This window comes from Simochromis diagramma, unplaced genomic scaffold, assembly GCF_900408965.1.
Source record: "Simochromis diagramma unplaced genomic scaffold, fSimDia1.1 OVJJ01000321.1, whole genome shotgun sequence".
Lineage (NCBI taxonomy): Eukaryota > Metazoa > Chordata > Actinopteri > Cichliformes > Cichlidae > Simochromis > Simochromis diagramma.
In genome coordinates this window covers 9655247-9673208 of record NW_024386772.1, presented here as the reverse complement: position 1 = coordinate 9673208, position 17962 = coordinate 9655247, and the positions used below count along the sequence as shown (strand labels likewise).

At 38.7% G+C, this 17962-nt stretch overlaps 1 protein-coding gene across 2 annotated transcripts in view; it reads left to right on the top strand.

Moving 5' to 3' along the window:
* Positions 1 to 2722: 2722 nt before the first annotated feature.
* The window catches only part of col5a3a (collagen, type V, alpha 3a), a 44460-nt gene continuing 29220 nt past the window's right edge, over positions 2723 to 17962 (top strand). For both annotated transcript variants that reach the window (XM_040047919.1, XM_040047911.1), the window contains exons 1-4: positions 2723 to 3004; positions 12776 to 12940; positions 13194 to 13407; positions 13611 to 13773. In XM_040047919.1, the coding sequence (XP_039903853.1) occupies positions 2920 to 3004; positions 12776 to 12940; positions 13194 to 13407; positions 13611 to 13773 (627 nt within the window). In that variant the 5' untranslated portion in view covers positions 2723 to 2919. The remainder of the gene's footprint in view (positions 3005 to 12775; positions 12941 to 13193; positions 13408 to 13610; positions 13774 to 17962) is intronic.

Below are 17962 nucleotides of genomic sequence, written 5' to 3'. Positions count from 1 at the left end.
CAGTGGATTAGTTAACACAGTGGCTAAAGTGAATAACATTGTTTTTATATCATTCGTAAATGAATGACACTGAAAGCCCATAAGGAAATAATGTTGTGAGATCCGAGATGCTCTGTAATTCAACTTTTTCATAATGACTGCATACTAGAAAAGAATACTTTAAAAGTATCTTTGATCATAAATCATATTTTGGCATTTTGAGAGAGTCAGTTGTTGTTTCCTTCTGAAAACATACATATTTCTGTTCCTGATTATTGGCCTCTTGTCTTGTTATAGCAAGTTCTCCAACACTGGGAGCAGACAGATCTTACTGAAATCTCGTCTTTGTATCTCTAGTATGTAATACTAAGTGTTCATGTGCTCATCTTGTGGATTACTTGGGTTTTGCAGTAGAGTCTAATACATGATAACAACAGATTTCTTAACTTCCACTCTCTGTGATAATGTAATAAAAAACACTAGACAGTTATTTATCAGCAAAGAGTGACCTGCAGAGGGAGAAAGAGTTGCTTCCAGTCTGTCACATGCCTTTAACTTTACACTCCACTACTGTGTTTATAATTTGATCATTTCCAGGAAATAAAAATGTAAAAACAGGAATGTCAGTGATGAAAACTAAAACAGAAACAGATTCTTCATTTGTTTGTTTTTTCTTCTTCTTCATTTCTTGCCAAACTAAACTTCATCTCCAATTTCCTACTTTTAAACTAATAAATGCACACCAAACAAAAGTCTCTGTGTTTCCTCGTGAGTTGTAATTTGTAGAAAAAGTGGCTCCATTAGTTCAGGATAAAGAGAATAACTGATTTGGGAGTTTTTATAAACATCTGTGTGTTTATTGTAAATTTCTTGAAAAGGTAAATCTATTTAAATCATCAGGCTGTTTTATGGATTCTGCTTCATTGAAGATGACAAAATGCTGCAATGAGTCAAAAGGATCAACCTAATTTTAGTTATCACATTATACGAATAATTATAAATTATGCTTGAGTCCCAATTGCAATTCATGTAGTAAAGTCTGGATAATTAATGTCGTGTTTTTCTGTTTGTTTGTTTTGAATAAAGGAGAAACTGTAACTTCTTTTGTCCATCGTTATGTAATTTTTAGTTACACAGGACAAAGGTACATAGCACACGCTCTAAAAGTATTTCTCACTCAAAGTTCAGACTACCTATTAGACTCTTAGTAACTATCTGCTAAAAGCTACCAGGAATGTGGCCCTAAATCAGGCTAAAGCTAAACTACTGTGGGAGGTCAGGGAGATTGTTGTTTACCTAACAAATCAACATCAATGTGTCCAGTCATCTGTTTCTGTCAACGCTCCTCTAATCTCTTGCTACCACTAGTTTTCTGTACTCTTTCTAATTAGGCCCACACTTATTCCCACAATTTGGACTATTTCACTTTGAGGAAATTCAGGAAATACATTTATATTTCATATTCCTAAAGGTTTTCTTATTTTAAAGAACTTGAAGGAAGATTATTAAATGATAACAAACTTTAATGATACTGAACTTAACAGTTTGAATTTATTTATTTAACCATTAAGAAAAAAAAGAACATATTCTGGATTCAGATCATAGGTCAATGATGTTGAATAATTTGGGGCTTAGCATTTGGCTTGGACTGAAGTGATATGGAAACGCTCTGTTGGAAAATGACTGAGTTGAGGCCTTCTACATTCTGTGGTTAGAGGCTCTTTTCCCTTGAGATATTATGACTTGGCTCATTTTGTCTTTAATATTCTCTGGGATTTCATCTCCCAGTTATTTTTACAAAAGCCTTCTGTAGCTTGGATTCTAGAATCATTATCTTTGGTAATATTCCAATTAGACAAGGCCTTCACAAGTCTTATCTTAAAGCATGTCTCAACTGAATACAGTTGTCTTGGAATTAATTAGACTTTTGGCAGAATGTATTCAGCTCCCAGAAGTGATGATCGCTACACGTTTGAGCTCAGATGACTGGGAAAGATGTCACCTATACCTAAGACATTTCTTCTCATTCATCTTAGCAGCGTTAAACAGAAATTACTTCTTGATATTTTAAGTCAGATTAACTGGCATTTAAAAATTGCAAAAAAGTGAGATAATGTGGATGTTTGTGTTTGTGCACATAGAGCCCTGCTATTTTCTCGTGGGTTTGACTAAATTAGAGACATCTACTATGGGATAGCCACTAAAATTAAAGTTAGGACCCGCCCAGCCCCTTTTATTAATTTCTAAAATGATGACTCTGAGCTGTGGTGGGCTCATTCTCTGAGTTCATTCAGCCAATAAACAAACAGTGTTCAAGCAAAATAACAATAATGAAATACTGACACTTACATATATTTAAAACTATATCTATATTACCATCAATATGAGCATAATTAGGGTCATTGTTATGTAAAAAAAAATCACATTTTTACAAGCGCAGCATTTCCAGTGATCCATTTTAAAAAAAATCTTGTATCTAATTGACTCAGGTGTCATCCTGTTCTAATTTAGTTCTGCAAAAAAAATCTATATGACAAGTTACCAGGTAAATTTGTTGTACTTTACACGCTGTCTGTGGGTAATGACAACCTCTCAGAAGTGGGAACTGACAAATTACGCGAGTAATAAACGTGATTTATGATGGAGTCCCTGGAGGCGCACCGCGCAGCCATGCGACGCAGTACACCGTCCTGTGGGAGGGACAAGGCGGAGGAGGGGAGAACACAGGGAGGGAGGGAGTGATGGCGAGAGGGAGAAATTGAATTAGAGGAGCAGAGCGAACCTCAGAGAAGACACCACAACAAAACTTCTCAACGGTCAAGCAAGTGGAGCTGCACACTGGCTTGTCTCCTTTTCTTCGCACATGGCTGCCTAGTTCCAGCAGCAACAACGCCTGCACTCTAAAGTTTTGGGTCTGGAAACAGATCCCCGCATTGAAAGATGGACCATTTAATAAGGACCTGGTCGCGCTGGAGACTAACACTGTTTCTGTTTGTTCTGCTTCATGTAACAACGACACAAGCGGGTAAAGTATTTAGCTGGACACTCAAATGTACAATACAGATCCTTGAAAATGCAAAAAATGTTTTTTATGCCCCCTTATAGCCTTCTATTGTCTGATTGACGCTTTGTCCCCTTCATCTAAGTTTCCCTGACTATTTTTAAAGATCACTTGGCCTTTAGCCAACACAAAGTTATTAGCGCAGATCTTCACACCTTCATCTTAGAATTATTTTGGTTCCTGGTGTGTTAGACTGATTAAAATCTTTGCAAATGGTTTGTTGATGCTGCTACTTGTTCTACAGAGTCGCTTCGGGCTGGGATTAAAATTGCAAGCTGACTCAAATGACTTTCAGAAGTTGTCGGAATGCTTGAGAGGTGTGCAGATGATTGTAATATAACCCCTTCTTGCATATGACAGATTAATTATCCGCCTCATTGCACTGGGAGGGTATTTAGCAGCTTCCTCAGCTTTTCCTGTTCTTGTTGCATTTTAATCAAAGATATTTCCAAGATTTGAATTGGGCTATGTCCTTCATGCGTCAGGTGTAAATCAGCGATTTAAGGAGATGTGTGATGTCATGTTTGAGTTTGCTTGTGACCGGCGTCGGTTTACTGTGAAAGAGGGTTTGACGTTGGCTTGCGAATGGCTGAAACACTGCAAGTGGGCAGATTAAAATTCCTTCCATGGATCTGTTTAATGCACACAGATCTTAAATTAATGCACATATTACTACTGCCTTCCTGATTCTGGCACACTTTTATAGTGATGTATTTTTATTGCAGACTTGAATCTCAGATCACATTTGCACAGTAACTGATATGACCCACTTCCACTATGGTGGAATGTAATCATTGGACACATTTTCCAGTTATCCACCTGCAAAAAAGAAGACATCTGGTGACTATCAAACAGCTGTATCTGTCTGTCACAGTGTCCAGGCCTTCACATTTGTTGCACTTTCAAAAATAAATAAATAAAAACCAGCCATTGATGCAGCCATTTTAAGAGTTGCTTGTTGCCGACATGGCAAGTAGCTCACTTCTAATTGTCACCCACGCAGGTCTCTGGCACAAGTATCATTAACTGATGCAGACTACTTCTTTACAAGAATTGCAGTTTACAGATTCAGTGATGGAGGGATTTTGTGGTCTTTCCAAAGTAGTTACACATATTTTGTTGTCAGTCTTGGTTTTTTGGCTTCACCTACTTTTATGACTGGCAAGATTTTTGGAATTCATTGGCTCAAACAACATCAAGAGAGGAGGAAGTGAGCCAATAGACACAAGTGGCATTCAGGTGGCACAGCGGTTGTCCATGGTGTCCATTGCTTTCTATTGAGGGTCTGTGAAGTGAGAGCCTCACATGATTAAAAGAGTGAATAGGACATATGGTGGTACAGATATGACAGTCTTAGATATGCACATGTGGCTGATAATGTGTGTGTCTTGTGCCTGTGAATTTAAGCATGCATGTGTGTGTGTGTGTGTGTGTGTTTGTTGTGTGTACTGCAGTTCAAGAATGTTTTCCCATATGCTTTCTGTGTGTGTTCGTGAGATGAGAGAGTACTTTGTAGTCATGTTTGCTAACAGGAAGTGCGATGTTCTTGGACATGTGCACGGTTCATTTCTTTTAGAATCCTCTGTTGTGCTGCCTCGATGTGTTTCTGCTCAGTTTTGTTTTCTTTGTTTTCTTTTTTTAGTCTGCTCAAAGTCTGGGTGTATGGGATGTTTGTTTTTATTTTATGTGCCTTATCACATCATTTACATCATCTTGCTCCTCTTGCTTTTGCCTGTGATAGGGGGCAAATTGTGCATACAGCCCCCTCACTGTGTCCCGTTTGATTCAGTCTTCTTGCCGATCCTTCACCAGACTCCCAAAGGATGGCAGCAAAGCTTGTTCGCCTTTGATCCAGCAACAAATTACCGGCAAATGAAAACACATGAAAAAAGGCTGCTGCATTTATCAGCATAGAGAATGAGAAAAGAGGCATTACAGCTCTAGTGTTAGTTCCTGTGAAATGAGTTTAAGCTATTCTAATTGAATCATTAAACATGAGAAGTGTTAGATATGCTGATGTCTGTCCTTACTTGCTGATGCTGCAGGTATCACATCAAAACTGCTTCTCTGACATTGTGATGAAGCAGACTGTTTGGAATTCCCCCAAGTGTTTAATCTTTAGATATGATGCCTATACACTTTGTGGTGCCAAACCTCAATCTATAGTATTCAATGGACATCTGGCTTCCAGAAACTCCCTTCCCCTCAGGCTTCTATGACTCTGAGTTCCTGATCACTGGATGCTCCAAGCAGCTTTTTTGGAGACTAGCTGGAACGGCTTCCTGTGGACTTGCAATAAACAAACATCAGATGAGTTTCCTTTCTGTCCATGTATCCTCACATGTCATTTGCTTTAATATCCACATTTCTGAACTTCAGAAAAGTTATTTCAAAGTCATCCATCACGTGCACCATCTCTGAATAATCGTTAAGAGTTCCTATCAAAGTCATTTAAAACCATGTACGACCACTAACATTGCAGTAATCTTGGTCTCTGAGTTCCACTTATACTGTTTCTCTGGAGCAAAAATGAAATAGTCATGTCTGTACCTGTATTACACATAGTTTGTGAATATTTTATTTTATAATACTGTGTTCTGCTTTGATTTTGGAAACGCTGTTGCTCTCCATAAAGCTGCCTTAATGTTATGTATCAAAGTCTAGATGACAGCTTGCGTTTGAAACTAAAATGGGCTTGGTCATGCATAGATGTGCATGTTTTTTCCTCACTATTGCCCAGGGCTTGATGATTTGAATCAACAAGGACCATTGTGAGCCTTGCAGTAGATAATGGATCTACATTAGTGAAAGAAAGTCCTGACAAGCCTAGTAGTATAAATGTGTGTGTTTCTATGTATGTTTGTGTGTATTGCCTGTCCAGTTATGGGCCTTCACGGGCAGGTGTTTTCTCTATGGGCCAAACAGCTTTTGGCCTGTTAGCCTGTCGTGCTGTGAGCAAACATGAGCAAAACTAACTGTGGAGACTGAAGAATGTGGTACTGATGTGAACTGGAGCAAAATGTGTAACTGGATTCCACCATTTAGTGTCAACACAAAAAGTATTACTGATGTGGGCATTAGCCCAAACAACCACATATGCCCAGTGACCTACATTGACAATCAGCAATGTTGTTGTAATATTTGTTTCCGTTCACCTGTTTGGATTATTTTGAGCGTAGACTTGAGATAGATCAAGTTCTTATTATGAAGAGAGCATATGATAGATACCCGGTTTACATAATACAGAACACTTAATATTCAATTAGGTTGTCCTGTTTACTCACATCCTTGCTTTGATTGACCCCATTAATAGGACTTCCTAACTCGTTACCCCTGAGAAAATGATTAACAAAAATTCCCAGCCACCATCTGTGCAACTGCTGACTTGACACGCTCCTAAACTGTCAGTGATAACCAAAAGCAGATCTATAAACACAACAAATTCAGTGTAATAAATATCTCTGCATTTTTATGCACTGCAGGCTTTCAAAATAATACTTTGACTTGACTCCGACCACACCCATCATATTGACAAAATCCGGCCAAAGACATACAGACAGGCATTGAAGCTTCTGCCAAAAAACCAAAATGACAATGACGTTCCCCACCCCCAAGGTGTATCTTAGAGCAAATTTTGCCATGATGACACTGTGAAACACACTTTCTTAGACAGTCACATGCTGTGGAAAAAAAGCACTTAAGTTGGCACGGCAGGGTAACAATATTTATTCATACATCTGATAAGGAGGACTTTGGGTGTTTGTTTCTGGTGCCCTTTACTAAAAAGTCTCTTTGTGGGCTGTTACACATTTCTCTTCATAGTCAACCTTTATTTTGGTCACCAGTGTGATGACTTTATCTTGCCCACAGACAAGCAGCCAGACAGACAGACATAATCCTATCACCCACAACATTTAAACCATTGCCATGTTGTGTAAATGACACAGATCATCTTGTTCAAATGCAGTAGTCTTCTGCAAAACCTTGAGTCCTTGGTCCTGGCATTCGTGTGGGATACTCTCACCTACACATTGCTCCAGACCAAACACAACCCCAAAGGCAAAGGCATTCTCTCAAAACAGCAGCTTCCCCAGCATTAAACAGCGCACCCTCCACAACTCAAAAATGGCACAGGGACAGCTTGAGGAACACAACAAAAAGCCCAAGGCACTGATCCAGCCTCCAGATTCCCCGGATCCTAAGCTCAGAGAGATTCAGCTGAATGTGCCAGAACAAGCCTGATCCACACATGCACACAGATCTCTAAAGATCCTTTGACTATGACTGATGATTTAATGTCACGAGATATATTTAGTCAATACTAGGTTGTTGTGGCCTCAGTATATAAGCAATGTCCAAAGAACGAAAAAAAAAAATGCTTTTGCAGTAGTTTGCACAAATGTATTCTTGTGCTTCAGTTACTTTTATTTATAAGCAAACGAGTAAAGTGTTTGACACAGTAATTAATATAGTGAGAGAGAAATTGTTACAAAGGCAGTGTTCCAAAGTGCTTTTCTCTTCCTCTGGGAATGTTAAAGCTAGAACTGAGCTATAAACAGTTTTTGTCTATTCTGCTGTGACTAGGTGTGCAGACAGTTTATTATTCTTTTTCTGTGCTTGCGTGTCTCTTCCGCATGCATTAGCTCTCTGCAGCTCAGAGAGTTCCTGTCCACACACAGTCGTGACCCAGACAAAAGGTCACACCAAGTCTTAATTAGATTAAAGGCTATTTTTCTTGCAGCCACGGGTGAAAATGTGTCTGGATTTATTCGACCACTGTGTCTGTCATCATTTTCAATACCATTCAATATTTTACAACATTTCCCATTTTCTGAAGAAATTCTGTCACAACAGCAGATTTTGTGGTGAGTTGGATTTTAATAAATAGATTTTAGATGGATTTCATATACCCATCTAAAAAGAATAATTCACTGGCTGTGTATTTCAGCTTCATGTGCACATGTTTCTGTCTCATTTGTTATAGGCTACATCTGAAAAGTATTTCAGTCTTTAAATGTGAGATTCTCTTCCTCCACTCATCTCAGGGTGTGGCCCAAGATACTATGGGAAGTTCTTATTGCTGAGATTTCTTCCTGGCTGCATTTCCTTTTAAAAGTCCCCAGTTTCAGGATTCAGTACTTTTTGACAGAGTAGTGTGTGTGAGAGGGGTATTTTCAGGGATGGTTGTGAGCGTAGGTGGTATGAGTCATGGAGAATGTCTTTGGAGACATTTGCTTTTCAAACACAGAGAACACATTATGTCTATCTACGACTGAAGTGGTGCTAAGTTGTATGACCGCAGGCGATGGAGAGATTATGTCAAGTGTCACACAGCCAGAGAAGGCACAGAGAGATGTGGATTGTTTGGCTGTATTTACATGGGAACTCTGAGTTGGACTGCAGAGCTTTTTACTATGAGGAAAACTGTGCCTGTCACTCTTGTGGGGCAGACATGGTGTTCTCAAAGATAAAAGTACAAACAAACAAAAAAACAGACTGACAAGTGTCTTACGGCATTGAACTGTATGCATTTATATGGATGATTATGTATCATCATATGGTGTTCAGTGCATGTTAGCTGTGAGTATTCTCAAAAAATGCCTGGTGTCTGTGCAATTGCTGGACATTTCAGCCCTTTTCCAAACAGTCTGACCTTTTGGTGTGATTGGAAAACATTCTGAGTCATCAGTCCTTTGAGAATTTCTGATGCTGTTTCACAGCACATTCAGCCAAATGGTGGGGACCGTTTTGTTTATCAGTAGCCCGTACCAGATGTTCTCTTTTATGCTCAGCTACTCTTCCCAAGTTTCTGTAGAATTAACATAATTTGAAGGGTGAGGTAAGGGCACGAATACTGCAAAGCATAATGAGATGCGAGCAGAACCTGTTCAGACAGTCAGTGCTGCAGGATAGGTAAGGAGGATGCAAGAACTGACACAACTCAAGGTGACATAAGAGACTCCAAAGCAGGGAATAGATAACATTCTTTCACTGATCCAGACTTCATTTGGCAATCTTCCACCACTCTTAGTTCTTCCTTTTATGCCAGATAAGGTGTGAGGTGAAATAGGGATAGTCATCCTTAAATCTATCAACCTGTAACAGCAGTGAAAGTTTGATAGATTTAAGGACATAGGAAGTGACTTCCTATGCCCTCTGAGTCAGCTTACCAAACAGATCCATGGCCATTTCTTTTCTCTTTCTTTCAGTGTAGCCCATTAAATTGATGGATGGATCCTTTTCGAAGGAGTTCCTGCTGCTTGTCTCAGAGTTTTCCCCGTGGCATTGTTGTGTTTTTCCACTTTTCTTTGTTGTCTTGTGAAAGTCAGAGGTCAAGAGTCTCCTGTCAGTCCATACTTAAAAAAATGTTTGGAATTGGTCAACAGCTTTAAAGCTCATAGTGATTAGAGGAAAAAAAAAATCTTCCATGACTCAGTAGTTGCATTATTAAATGAATCTGTGGATGGTAATTTAACAATTGTGCTCAAAAGCAAATTATATTAGCTTACATTGGTCATTTTGTCAGGTGCTGGTCTAAATTCTGCTGACAGAATGTTACAAATCCTCTATAATTAAAACCACAAGACTTTAGTTTAAAACATTATTCAGACTGTTCCAAACATCATTGCCTCATGACCTCGCATCCTCAGACAGAGGAACATTGTGTGTATACTGGATTTGGACTTACGTTTGCAAAGGAAATTGATTTGCAGTCAGGAATCAAACAAGGCCACACCAGAGCAATGAAGAACTCTCTTGGGATTAGACAGAGAATCTACCAATTCAATGAAATACAAACATTAAGGAATAGATCCCAGACATGAGAAGAAGTCCAAAGTAAACTTTTGTTAGAAATAAAGACAGAAATGTAAACGCTTAACTATTTAGTGAGAATTTAGCTGGATGAAAAAAGGGGACTCTAGAGTGCTATGTCGTTTGCTTCTCCATAGGCAGTCAACAGAGAGTTTTTGGTCATCCATCCATCTGACCATCAATTTGCACCATGGTGTGGTGGTTATAGGTTGTCATTGATGTCGCGCGGCAAGATGTTTTGGTTTTGACTTTACTAGTCGGCTGTTCTGTACATGGATTCACTTTGGCTTTCTATCACAGTCCAAAGACACGTTAGGCTACTTGGTGGTTCTGGATTGGCCATTAGAATGAATGTGAGGATGAATTGTTTTCTGGCATCATATGCTAGACTGGTTGCATGTTTAAGGTTCAGCGTGCCCTATCTCTTCTCCTATGACAGCTGTGATTGGCTCCTGCAACCCTGAACTGCACATGCAGTTAAGAAAATTCCTAGTTTTTTTTGGTGACTTGCTTATATTAAGTGTCACAAAGGTGAACTGGTTATAACAAGTTCATTTTGGTAGCAAATTTAACCAGCAGGACAGCCCATATAATTTTTTATTGATCACATCTCAATAATAATTCAAAGAGTCTTGCTATGCTTTTCCTATCCATCTGTTTATTGCGTCTCTCAGCACCTGATCCTGTAATATACGTAATATGTGCTTAATTTATTATGTCACTCTTCTCTGCCTAATTATGCTCACGAGTTCAAATTAAAAAACATGTTTTTCTAATATTTCTTTCAAAGTAAGCAAAATCTTTAGAAGGAAAGCTGAGCTTAGTAAATATCAAATTTATAAATTAAAGGTACAACTAAATGCATTTTTTTTGTGTATTTTCAATAGTAACTATGGCTATAGATGTTAGTGTGCAGGGATTGGTAGAAGAGAAGCTGTGTGTTGTAATGAAGTCATTTAATAAGTTTCAGTATAAATGTATTTTTGCAGGGAATAAATAAATAAATAAATTGATTAAAGCATTATTACGTGTGTAATGCTACATGTAAGGTTTACATACATACACTTACATACACTGCCATTAGCCATTTGTCATTATTTTTCAACCTGATGGTTGTACGCGGCAAAGAGACATACAAGATAATATGAAATTAATACAATTATAGTGTTAACTCAGGTACCTCTAACATATCTCTGTGATACTATTGTTGATAATTTTGAGGTATTGAGGAAAACTCTTAAAACGTTGCACAGTGAAAATAACAAGAACTAACACAGCCTCCCTAAAGATATGAGAATATGAGAAACTGAAAACCACAACCAGAAATTTGCAACAGGAAGGAATGCCAGTCCTCAATCAGGTTATAAGTGTGGGCAGTGTGTGGGAGTAAAACAGTGCAAAGTTTCTGTTGAAAGAAGATAGGACCTTCTGTAACTACTTAATTTACAAAGCTTGTTTAAAACTGCGCATAAATGCAAAATTTAATCTTTGAGATCTTAAACACTTTTAAATCTGTCCTTTTTGTTTTACATTGTTCAAGCCTGGCTACTAGCTTTACAACCCTGTTGCCATGCTGGCTTTCTGAGAGGGTGAGCTCCCAGAGCTTATTTGAATAAAGGATGTATGCTATGCAAATAAATAATGGCATAAAATGTAACACAGTGTGTTTTCGGTAAGCACTGTCTGGACAACAGTAAACTCATTCCATATGTTTAATTAACAAGGAGATAAAAGGAGAGTTCTGTTCGAGGGACAAGAGCTTCAGGAGGCAATTTGGGTTTAGGATCCTCATTTCAGATGCCTGGAATGCTAAGTGCTGAGTGGCTCTCTCTAGCAGCTGGTGGGGGACTGGCTGCACACAAAGCTCTGATCCTGGCTAATGCTCATAGCAGCATTTTATCAGCGGAACATCTAAAATTACACGAACAGCATACTGCAAATACAGCACAGGCTCATTATAATGAGAGAGACTTTATACTGGAGTACATTTCATATCCGTCAGGCCAAAAGTTGCTCTGCTTATTGCAAATAAGTATAATTTAATGATATATGCGTTTACATGAAAACAAATTCTTACTTTCAAGATTTTTCTTGCTTGATGTAGTAATGAAGTTTAGTCCATTTAGATTTCAACAGCTTTGGAATGAGTCATTTCACTGTGATCAGGTACCGTCATGGTATTAATTTGATTTCTTTGTCTATTGTTCAGAGAAGTGCAAAGGGAATTTCATGGGATTAAAAGAAGTGTCACCCCGTTACCATAGATGTTACATTTTTCAGAAAAAAATGAATATTAAAATTAGATATCTTACTTAAATATGTTTAAGTAATGAATCACTGATGAACTAATTTAAACCAGTGAATTGTTCAGTGTGATAAACAAGATGGGGGGCATATTGCTGCTAGCTGCTGCAGGGTGAGTGGTGTGCAGGTGTCAGCTGCCAGGTGTGCTAGAGCAGGATTATGGTTAGGCTTTGTACTACCCCAGTCCTATAATAACACCCACAGTAGTCTGGCCACCTGCCGCCACATCTCAGAGGAGCTTTTCTCTTCCGACTCCTAGGAAGCAGGAAGGCTCCACACTTTCAAACAAGCTTCCAGCCTCATTAAACCCTGCCTTTCAGCTTGGTAGCAACCAGCACTTAACTCAGCCAGACACAAAAGTGCTGTCACACTGGCAGAATTTAAGTTTTAAAGTGACAAGCAAAAACACAACCTCCACTCAGCATGTTTATTATAGTTCTTTATACGAGAATACAGAAATAAAGATAAAATATGGAAGTCAGGCAAGTTAACATCACCTTGTTGAAAGAGAGAAAATTAGCTTCAGTTTATGAGAAACAAAAAAACCCACTAAATTGTTTTATCTGATGTAGAACTATAGACTGATGGCTAATTTCTTTTCTTTTCTTTCACTTCCAGCTAATTCCATTGATGTTCTGCAAATGCTGAAGCTGTCAGAGAACATGGAGGGGGTGTCCTTGGAGGCTGGTCTCTGCACCAGCAGGAGAGACACAGAGGAGACAGACCTGGCCTACAGGATCAAAAAGATCCAGCTCAGTGCTCCCACCAAACAGCTCTTCCCTGGTAATGGGCTATTTTTTTCCTACAAGACCTTATACAGAGTAGTTTTTCAATGTAATATAAAGAAAGAAACTCCATGAGAAATATGAACAAACTCCACGTACTGCTCCTCCTGGGCTGACGGCTTTCATTGGCAATAGTTTTTACCATTATTATTTCTACTTAGTTGTCACTATAGTGAGGGTGACGGGTCCCTGCTGTGCTCTCTCTTGTATGACTTATCAACTCTCTCCTGTTGTCTCCTCTCTCCCTTCAGATACCACATTTCCTGAGAATTTCTCCCTGATGACTACCATGCGAGCTAAAGAGGGCTCCCAGTTTTTCCTGCTTTCGCTGTATGATGACCAGGGAGTACAACAGCTGGGGCTCGAAGTAGGCCAGTCACCTGTCTTCCTATATGAGGATCAGGACGGGCAGCCAGCACCAGAACTGTACCCCATTTTCAAGAAGGTCAACTTTGCTGATGGAAAGTGGGTAGTTTGAGGGCTGATATCTTCTACATAAGACCTATAAAAATTTAGAGTAAAGGTGATTTGTGTGTTTGGTAGATCAAACCAGCGCACCAGCATAAATACATAAATGATATTAACTGCATTTGCAATAACTTTCTTAATCCTTCAACAGACAAAGGTTAGCAGCTTGTTAAGTTTCCCTTTATCTTTGTTTCTTTCAGATGGCACCGGATAGCCTATAGTGTGCAGGATAAAACTGTGACCCTTTACTTGGATTGCAAGAAAGTAGAGACCGTTGAACTGCTCCGAGGGGACAATGCTGTAGTCAGCACAGAGGGTGTCACTGTGTTTGGGACACGGCTGCTGGATGAAGAAATATTTGAGGTAGGGCATTATGAAAAAATAAAGCTCAAATCTAAATGTTTCTATAGTTTTTCAGGCAGTACAATTTTCTGGGTTTTTTTTATTTGTTTGTTTTGGGTTTTTTAGTATTCACTCAACATTTCTGCACATCTGTTTAAGCAGACAAAAAATAAAAGTTTGAATAGATTATTTTTATGTTGGCTATGAATTGTTCCTCTAGTCTCCACATGCTAAAATGTTCTTGGGCAAAACATTGCATCCCAGAGTTACTTGAGGCAAACCATGCAGTCAATTCCTATCAAGTGTGCATTCTTTGTGCATTAATTTATTGAGGTATACAAATATCTAGTTTCACTGATATGCAATGCAATGCAGGGCACACTGAATGATCTGACAAGATGACCTTGTTTTCATTTGTATGAGTTGTTCGTGTTTGTGAGCCTCTCGAACTTCTTAATGTTTCATACTAATACCAATTTAGCTCTTTATTGCCTAAGATGAGTCTACCTATCTATCTGTCTGTCTGCCATAATATAGCATTCATCAGCCTGTGAAACAGGACAACAAAATACAAACTTTACAGTATAAACTGTAAAAAAAAACAACATTTTACAGAATAAAAAGGGGAAAATGCAGAGAGAATGGGATGACAGGGCACTAATGTTAATCAAGTGCTATTGAACAAAAAAAATATATAAAAAGAAATGTGTTTCAGAGGAAGTAGCAAGGAGATATGACCAGTTTAATCAAGCCCACCTCAAATCCAATAATTATGCATTTCTTGAGGGGGGGTTGCCAGCATATAACTACCTGAAACAGCTGGTGATTTAATCCTTGTTCAGTTACAAAGATTTGTTCACATGTATCAATATTCATGGAAAAAAGGAGAAGCCAAAAAAGAAACCCATAACAAAAAAAACTTGTGTTTTTTTTTTATTCCTCTGTTTTGTCATAAATAATTCTGTGTGCTTTCCATAACAATACACAACCCCTGCCCCATTGTCATTCCCAATGAAGCTCCACTCTAAGTCTGTCATCCACAGCATAAAACAGAGATGGGCTCAAGCCCCTTCCCCTGCGATATCTCCAGGGCTTTGTCTCTATTCAGCGATGGAGCAAGAAAAAATTTAAAAAAGAGAAGGTATAAGATGTTAATTTTAGTAGAGGTATAAGTTATACAGTTGGGTTAATAAAATAGTTTTCCTTCTCCATCAGCGACACAGTCTGCAAAAAGGAAGACTGCATCTGAAATTTTGAACATCCAGAGGAAGGGTTATTATAACTTCACTCTGTCTTTTTTTTTTTTTGACCAATAGAAACAGATTTCCTCATATATAATCAATAACTAATTCCTTAACCCTGTCCATACATTTTTTTAATCTTTCCTGTGCAATAATCTAGTTGACCATCTCATGTTGTAAGTCACTCTTCCCTTCCTACCCTTTCCTCTCAGGCATTCCAGTTGTTAAATTATTTTATATCCCCACTTCAGTTAAGAAATGTGTCTCCTTGTGGGCTCTATAAATTTCCCTGTTCAGAAGCAATGGAGACTGTTTAATCTCTGGCTTTGCTCCAAAAACACTCCCATGCTCTTATTTGTCTTCGTTTGTGAAAAGTTATGATGATGATACCAAATGTGTGGTGATGACTAATACTCTTCAGACCATCCTTAATCAGATCCATCCTTTACTTTAATACATGCAATTTTTGTGGTCACGTGTAAGGAAGTGTGCAATCAGCTTAGTCTATCAGAGTCTTTAAATCTTGTTTGCTGTAGAGCGTTAAGTAACCCAAAATAGTTTGTTCAACTTTATATTTTTGTTGATACAAGTGTCGATAAAAGACACATTTCTCACATATGTTATCTGATTATCAAAGTTGTACACCTTGGGTGAGGCTGGTGCCACAGGGGAAAAAAAATTAAGTAGGCTGACCTTTGGCCCTCTGTTCCCAGACCCTGGTTCTGGGGAGGAGGTCAGTGTTCCAGCCCAGTTTTCCCACCGTGGGAGCTCAGCGTGGGAGCATGGGGACTTTGGCCAGCCACTAATGTCTCTATTGCTTCCAGATTGCTTACAAATGACTGCAGAAGTTTTGCATTCATACCCTGCTCTTTATAGGAAAGCAAATTTTAGGTCTGACTGGACTCCTTTTTGGCTGCTATGTGCCCTGTTTGTATGTCTCCAACATGCTGACTGCGCAGATAAAATCCAGCCCAGTATTTATTTGTTAGGAAATTCTTTCTGTCTCGCTTAGTACAGGAAATAAGAAATATTTTTGGCTCTGCTTGTAAGGCATGTTGAAACAAAGTTTTGTCAAGCATATCTTTAAAGTTTAGCTTTATTGAAATGCATACATAGATTTACCATTAAAAAACTAGAGAAGTATTAATCAAAGTCTCTTTAAGTCAAAGTTAATTTTGTCTCGCTAATGACTCATAGCTGATGATAGTCAGATGTTTTTGGTTAGACGTGAGCATCTGTTAGTGTCAAAATGCAGTTTTATTGCAGTGAGATCGCTTATTATATTCTAGCTCCTTCACTCACACAAGATTATGACTCACACAAGAAATCTGATTAGGCGAAGGCTGGACAACTCCACAGAGAAGGCCTAGTTACTTATGATTTGGTGAAGATTATTGGCTATCTGGCACAACACACCCTATATGAGACAGCAGGGGGAAGTGGAGTGGACTTTTAAACATTAATGAGCCTGTGCCCACAGTGACATGTGTGACAACATGAAAGAAGATTGGGCGTCACTGGAAATTTGCAGGTTCAGCTGAGGTGTACTCCTTTTTCAACACGCCCTCACATAGCCTCTTTAGATGTCCTTGCCCCAATCTAAATGAATAATGGCAGCGTACACACAATTTGGTGCAACACTCACTTGCTGTGTTTTTCAAGAAGAGAGGGCTCCTGCTAGGCAAGAAAAACAGGAAAACTTGTCTGTGGAAGCATTTCCTTTGATCTTGAATTGAGATTGGATTAGATTGGATTAGCTCCTTTTTGCCTTCTCCCGCTCTCTCTCCATCTCCCTGCAGCTCTCACTCTCTCTCTCTATCACACCTTAGAGTGCAATAATTTTCTTTGCTTGACATGGGCTTTTGGCCAAAACAGGAAGAAAAAAGGGATAAATGGATAACAAATCCTTTCATGTTTAATACATTAAAGCATAAATGACTGTTTGAACAGTTCCTAGGATTACAGTTTTGTTCACGATGATCAAGGCTTTGCATAGACATGCGCTGCTGATTTGAGTTGTGCTGGAAGAAATATGAGGCGGTGGGTAAAGGAGAAGTGATGTGTTTAGATCTATTTCACCTCTGGCAGCTAAATCTTAATTAAAGAGATTACAATGGGGCTACAATTACCACAAAATCAAATGCTTAATCTAACTTAATTTATTATAAATGGTTGCCCAACTGTCCCTGGACACATTTCACCAGGCAGTATGTTTGCTATAGCGTGTCAGTTACATAGATTTGTATCACTAATTCAATCAAAACCTTATCAGCCACTGTCCTGTGGGGCTGGCAGCACTGTGTTTTTTTTGTCAATTACTCTCTGATCCATGTCTCACAGAAATTAGCCCCGCAGCTCCTATTCTTTTACTATGAAGCTTGTATTTGTTATTTTTGTATTTATTCATCCTTTAAAATGTTGTGATCTCAGCCAAAAAAATAGTTAAAATATAACATTTTCTTAAATATACTTTTATATAATTTTATTTAAACATTATTTTTGATATTTTTCTTGATAATATCTGTATGATGAGTATTCATTGGCATTATAAACTAATTAACCTTGTAATTTCAGTACAAGAAGGACTGATGTGAAATATGATGTTGATAGAAGTTTACAGTTGTCTTGCGTTTAAGGCCGCTAAAGCCAAAAAAGGCTCTGGGTTCAGTGCTGCAGGGTACAGCCATGCTGTCTCTCTGTGTGTCTATATATACACTCTGGCATTGCCCACAGGGCAGGATGGGAAGTGAAAGGTCCTGACGGGGGGCGGCGGTAGAGAGCTGCTTGACTGTTTCGTGCACACACTTGGGCCCCTCATGGGGTTATGGCCAAAAAGAGGTCCAATAGTCAGTAACAATTTTACTGTTGCTGACAGTTTGTGGCACTCCTTTACAACCCTCTGCTTTACATTTAGCAATGTAGCCAGATGTTCTCATAGCATCTGTCAAGTTGGAGTGTTTAATTTCTAT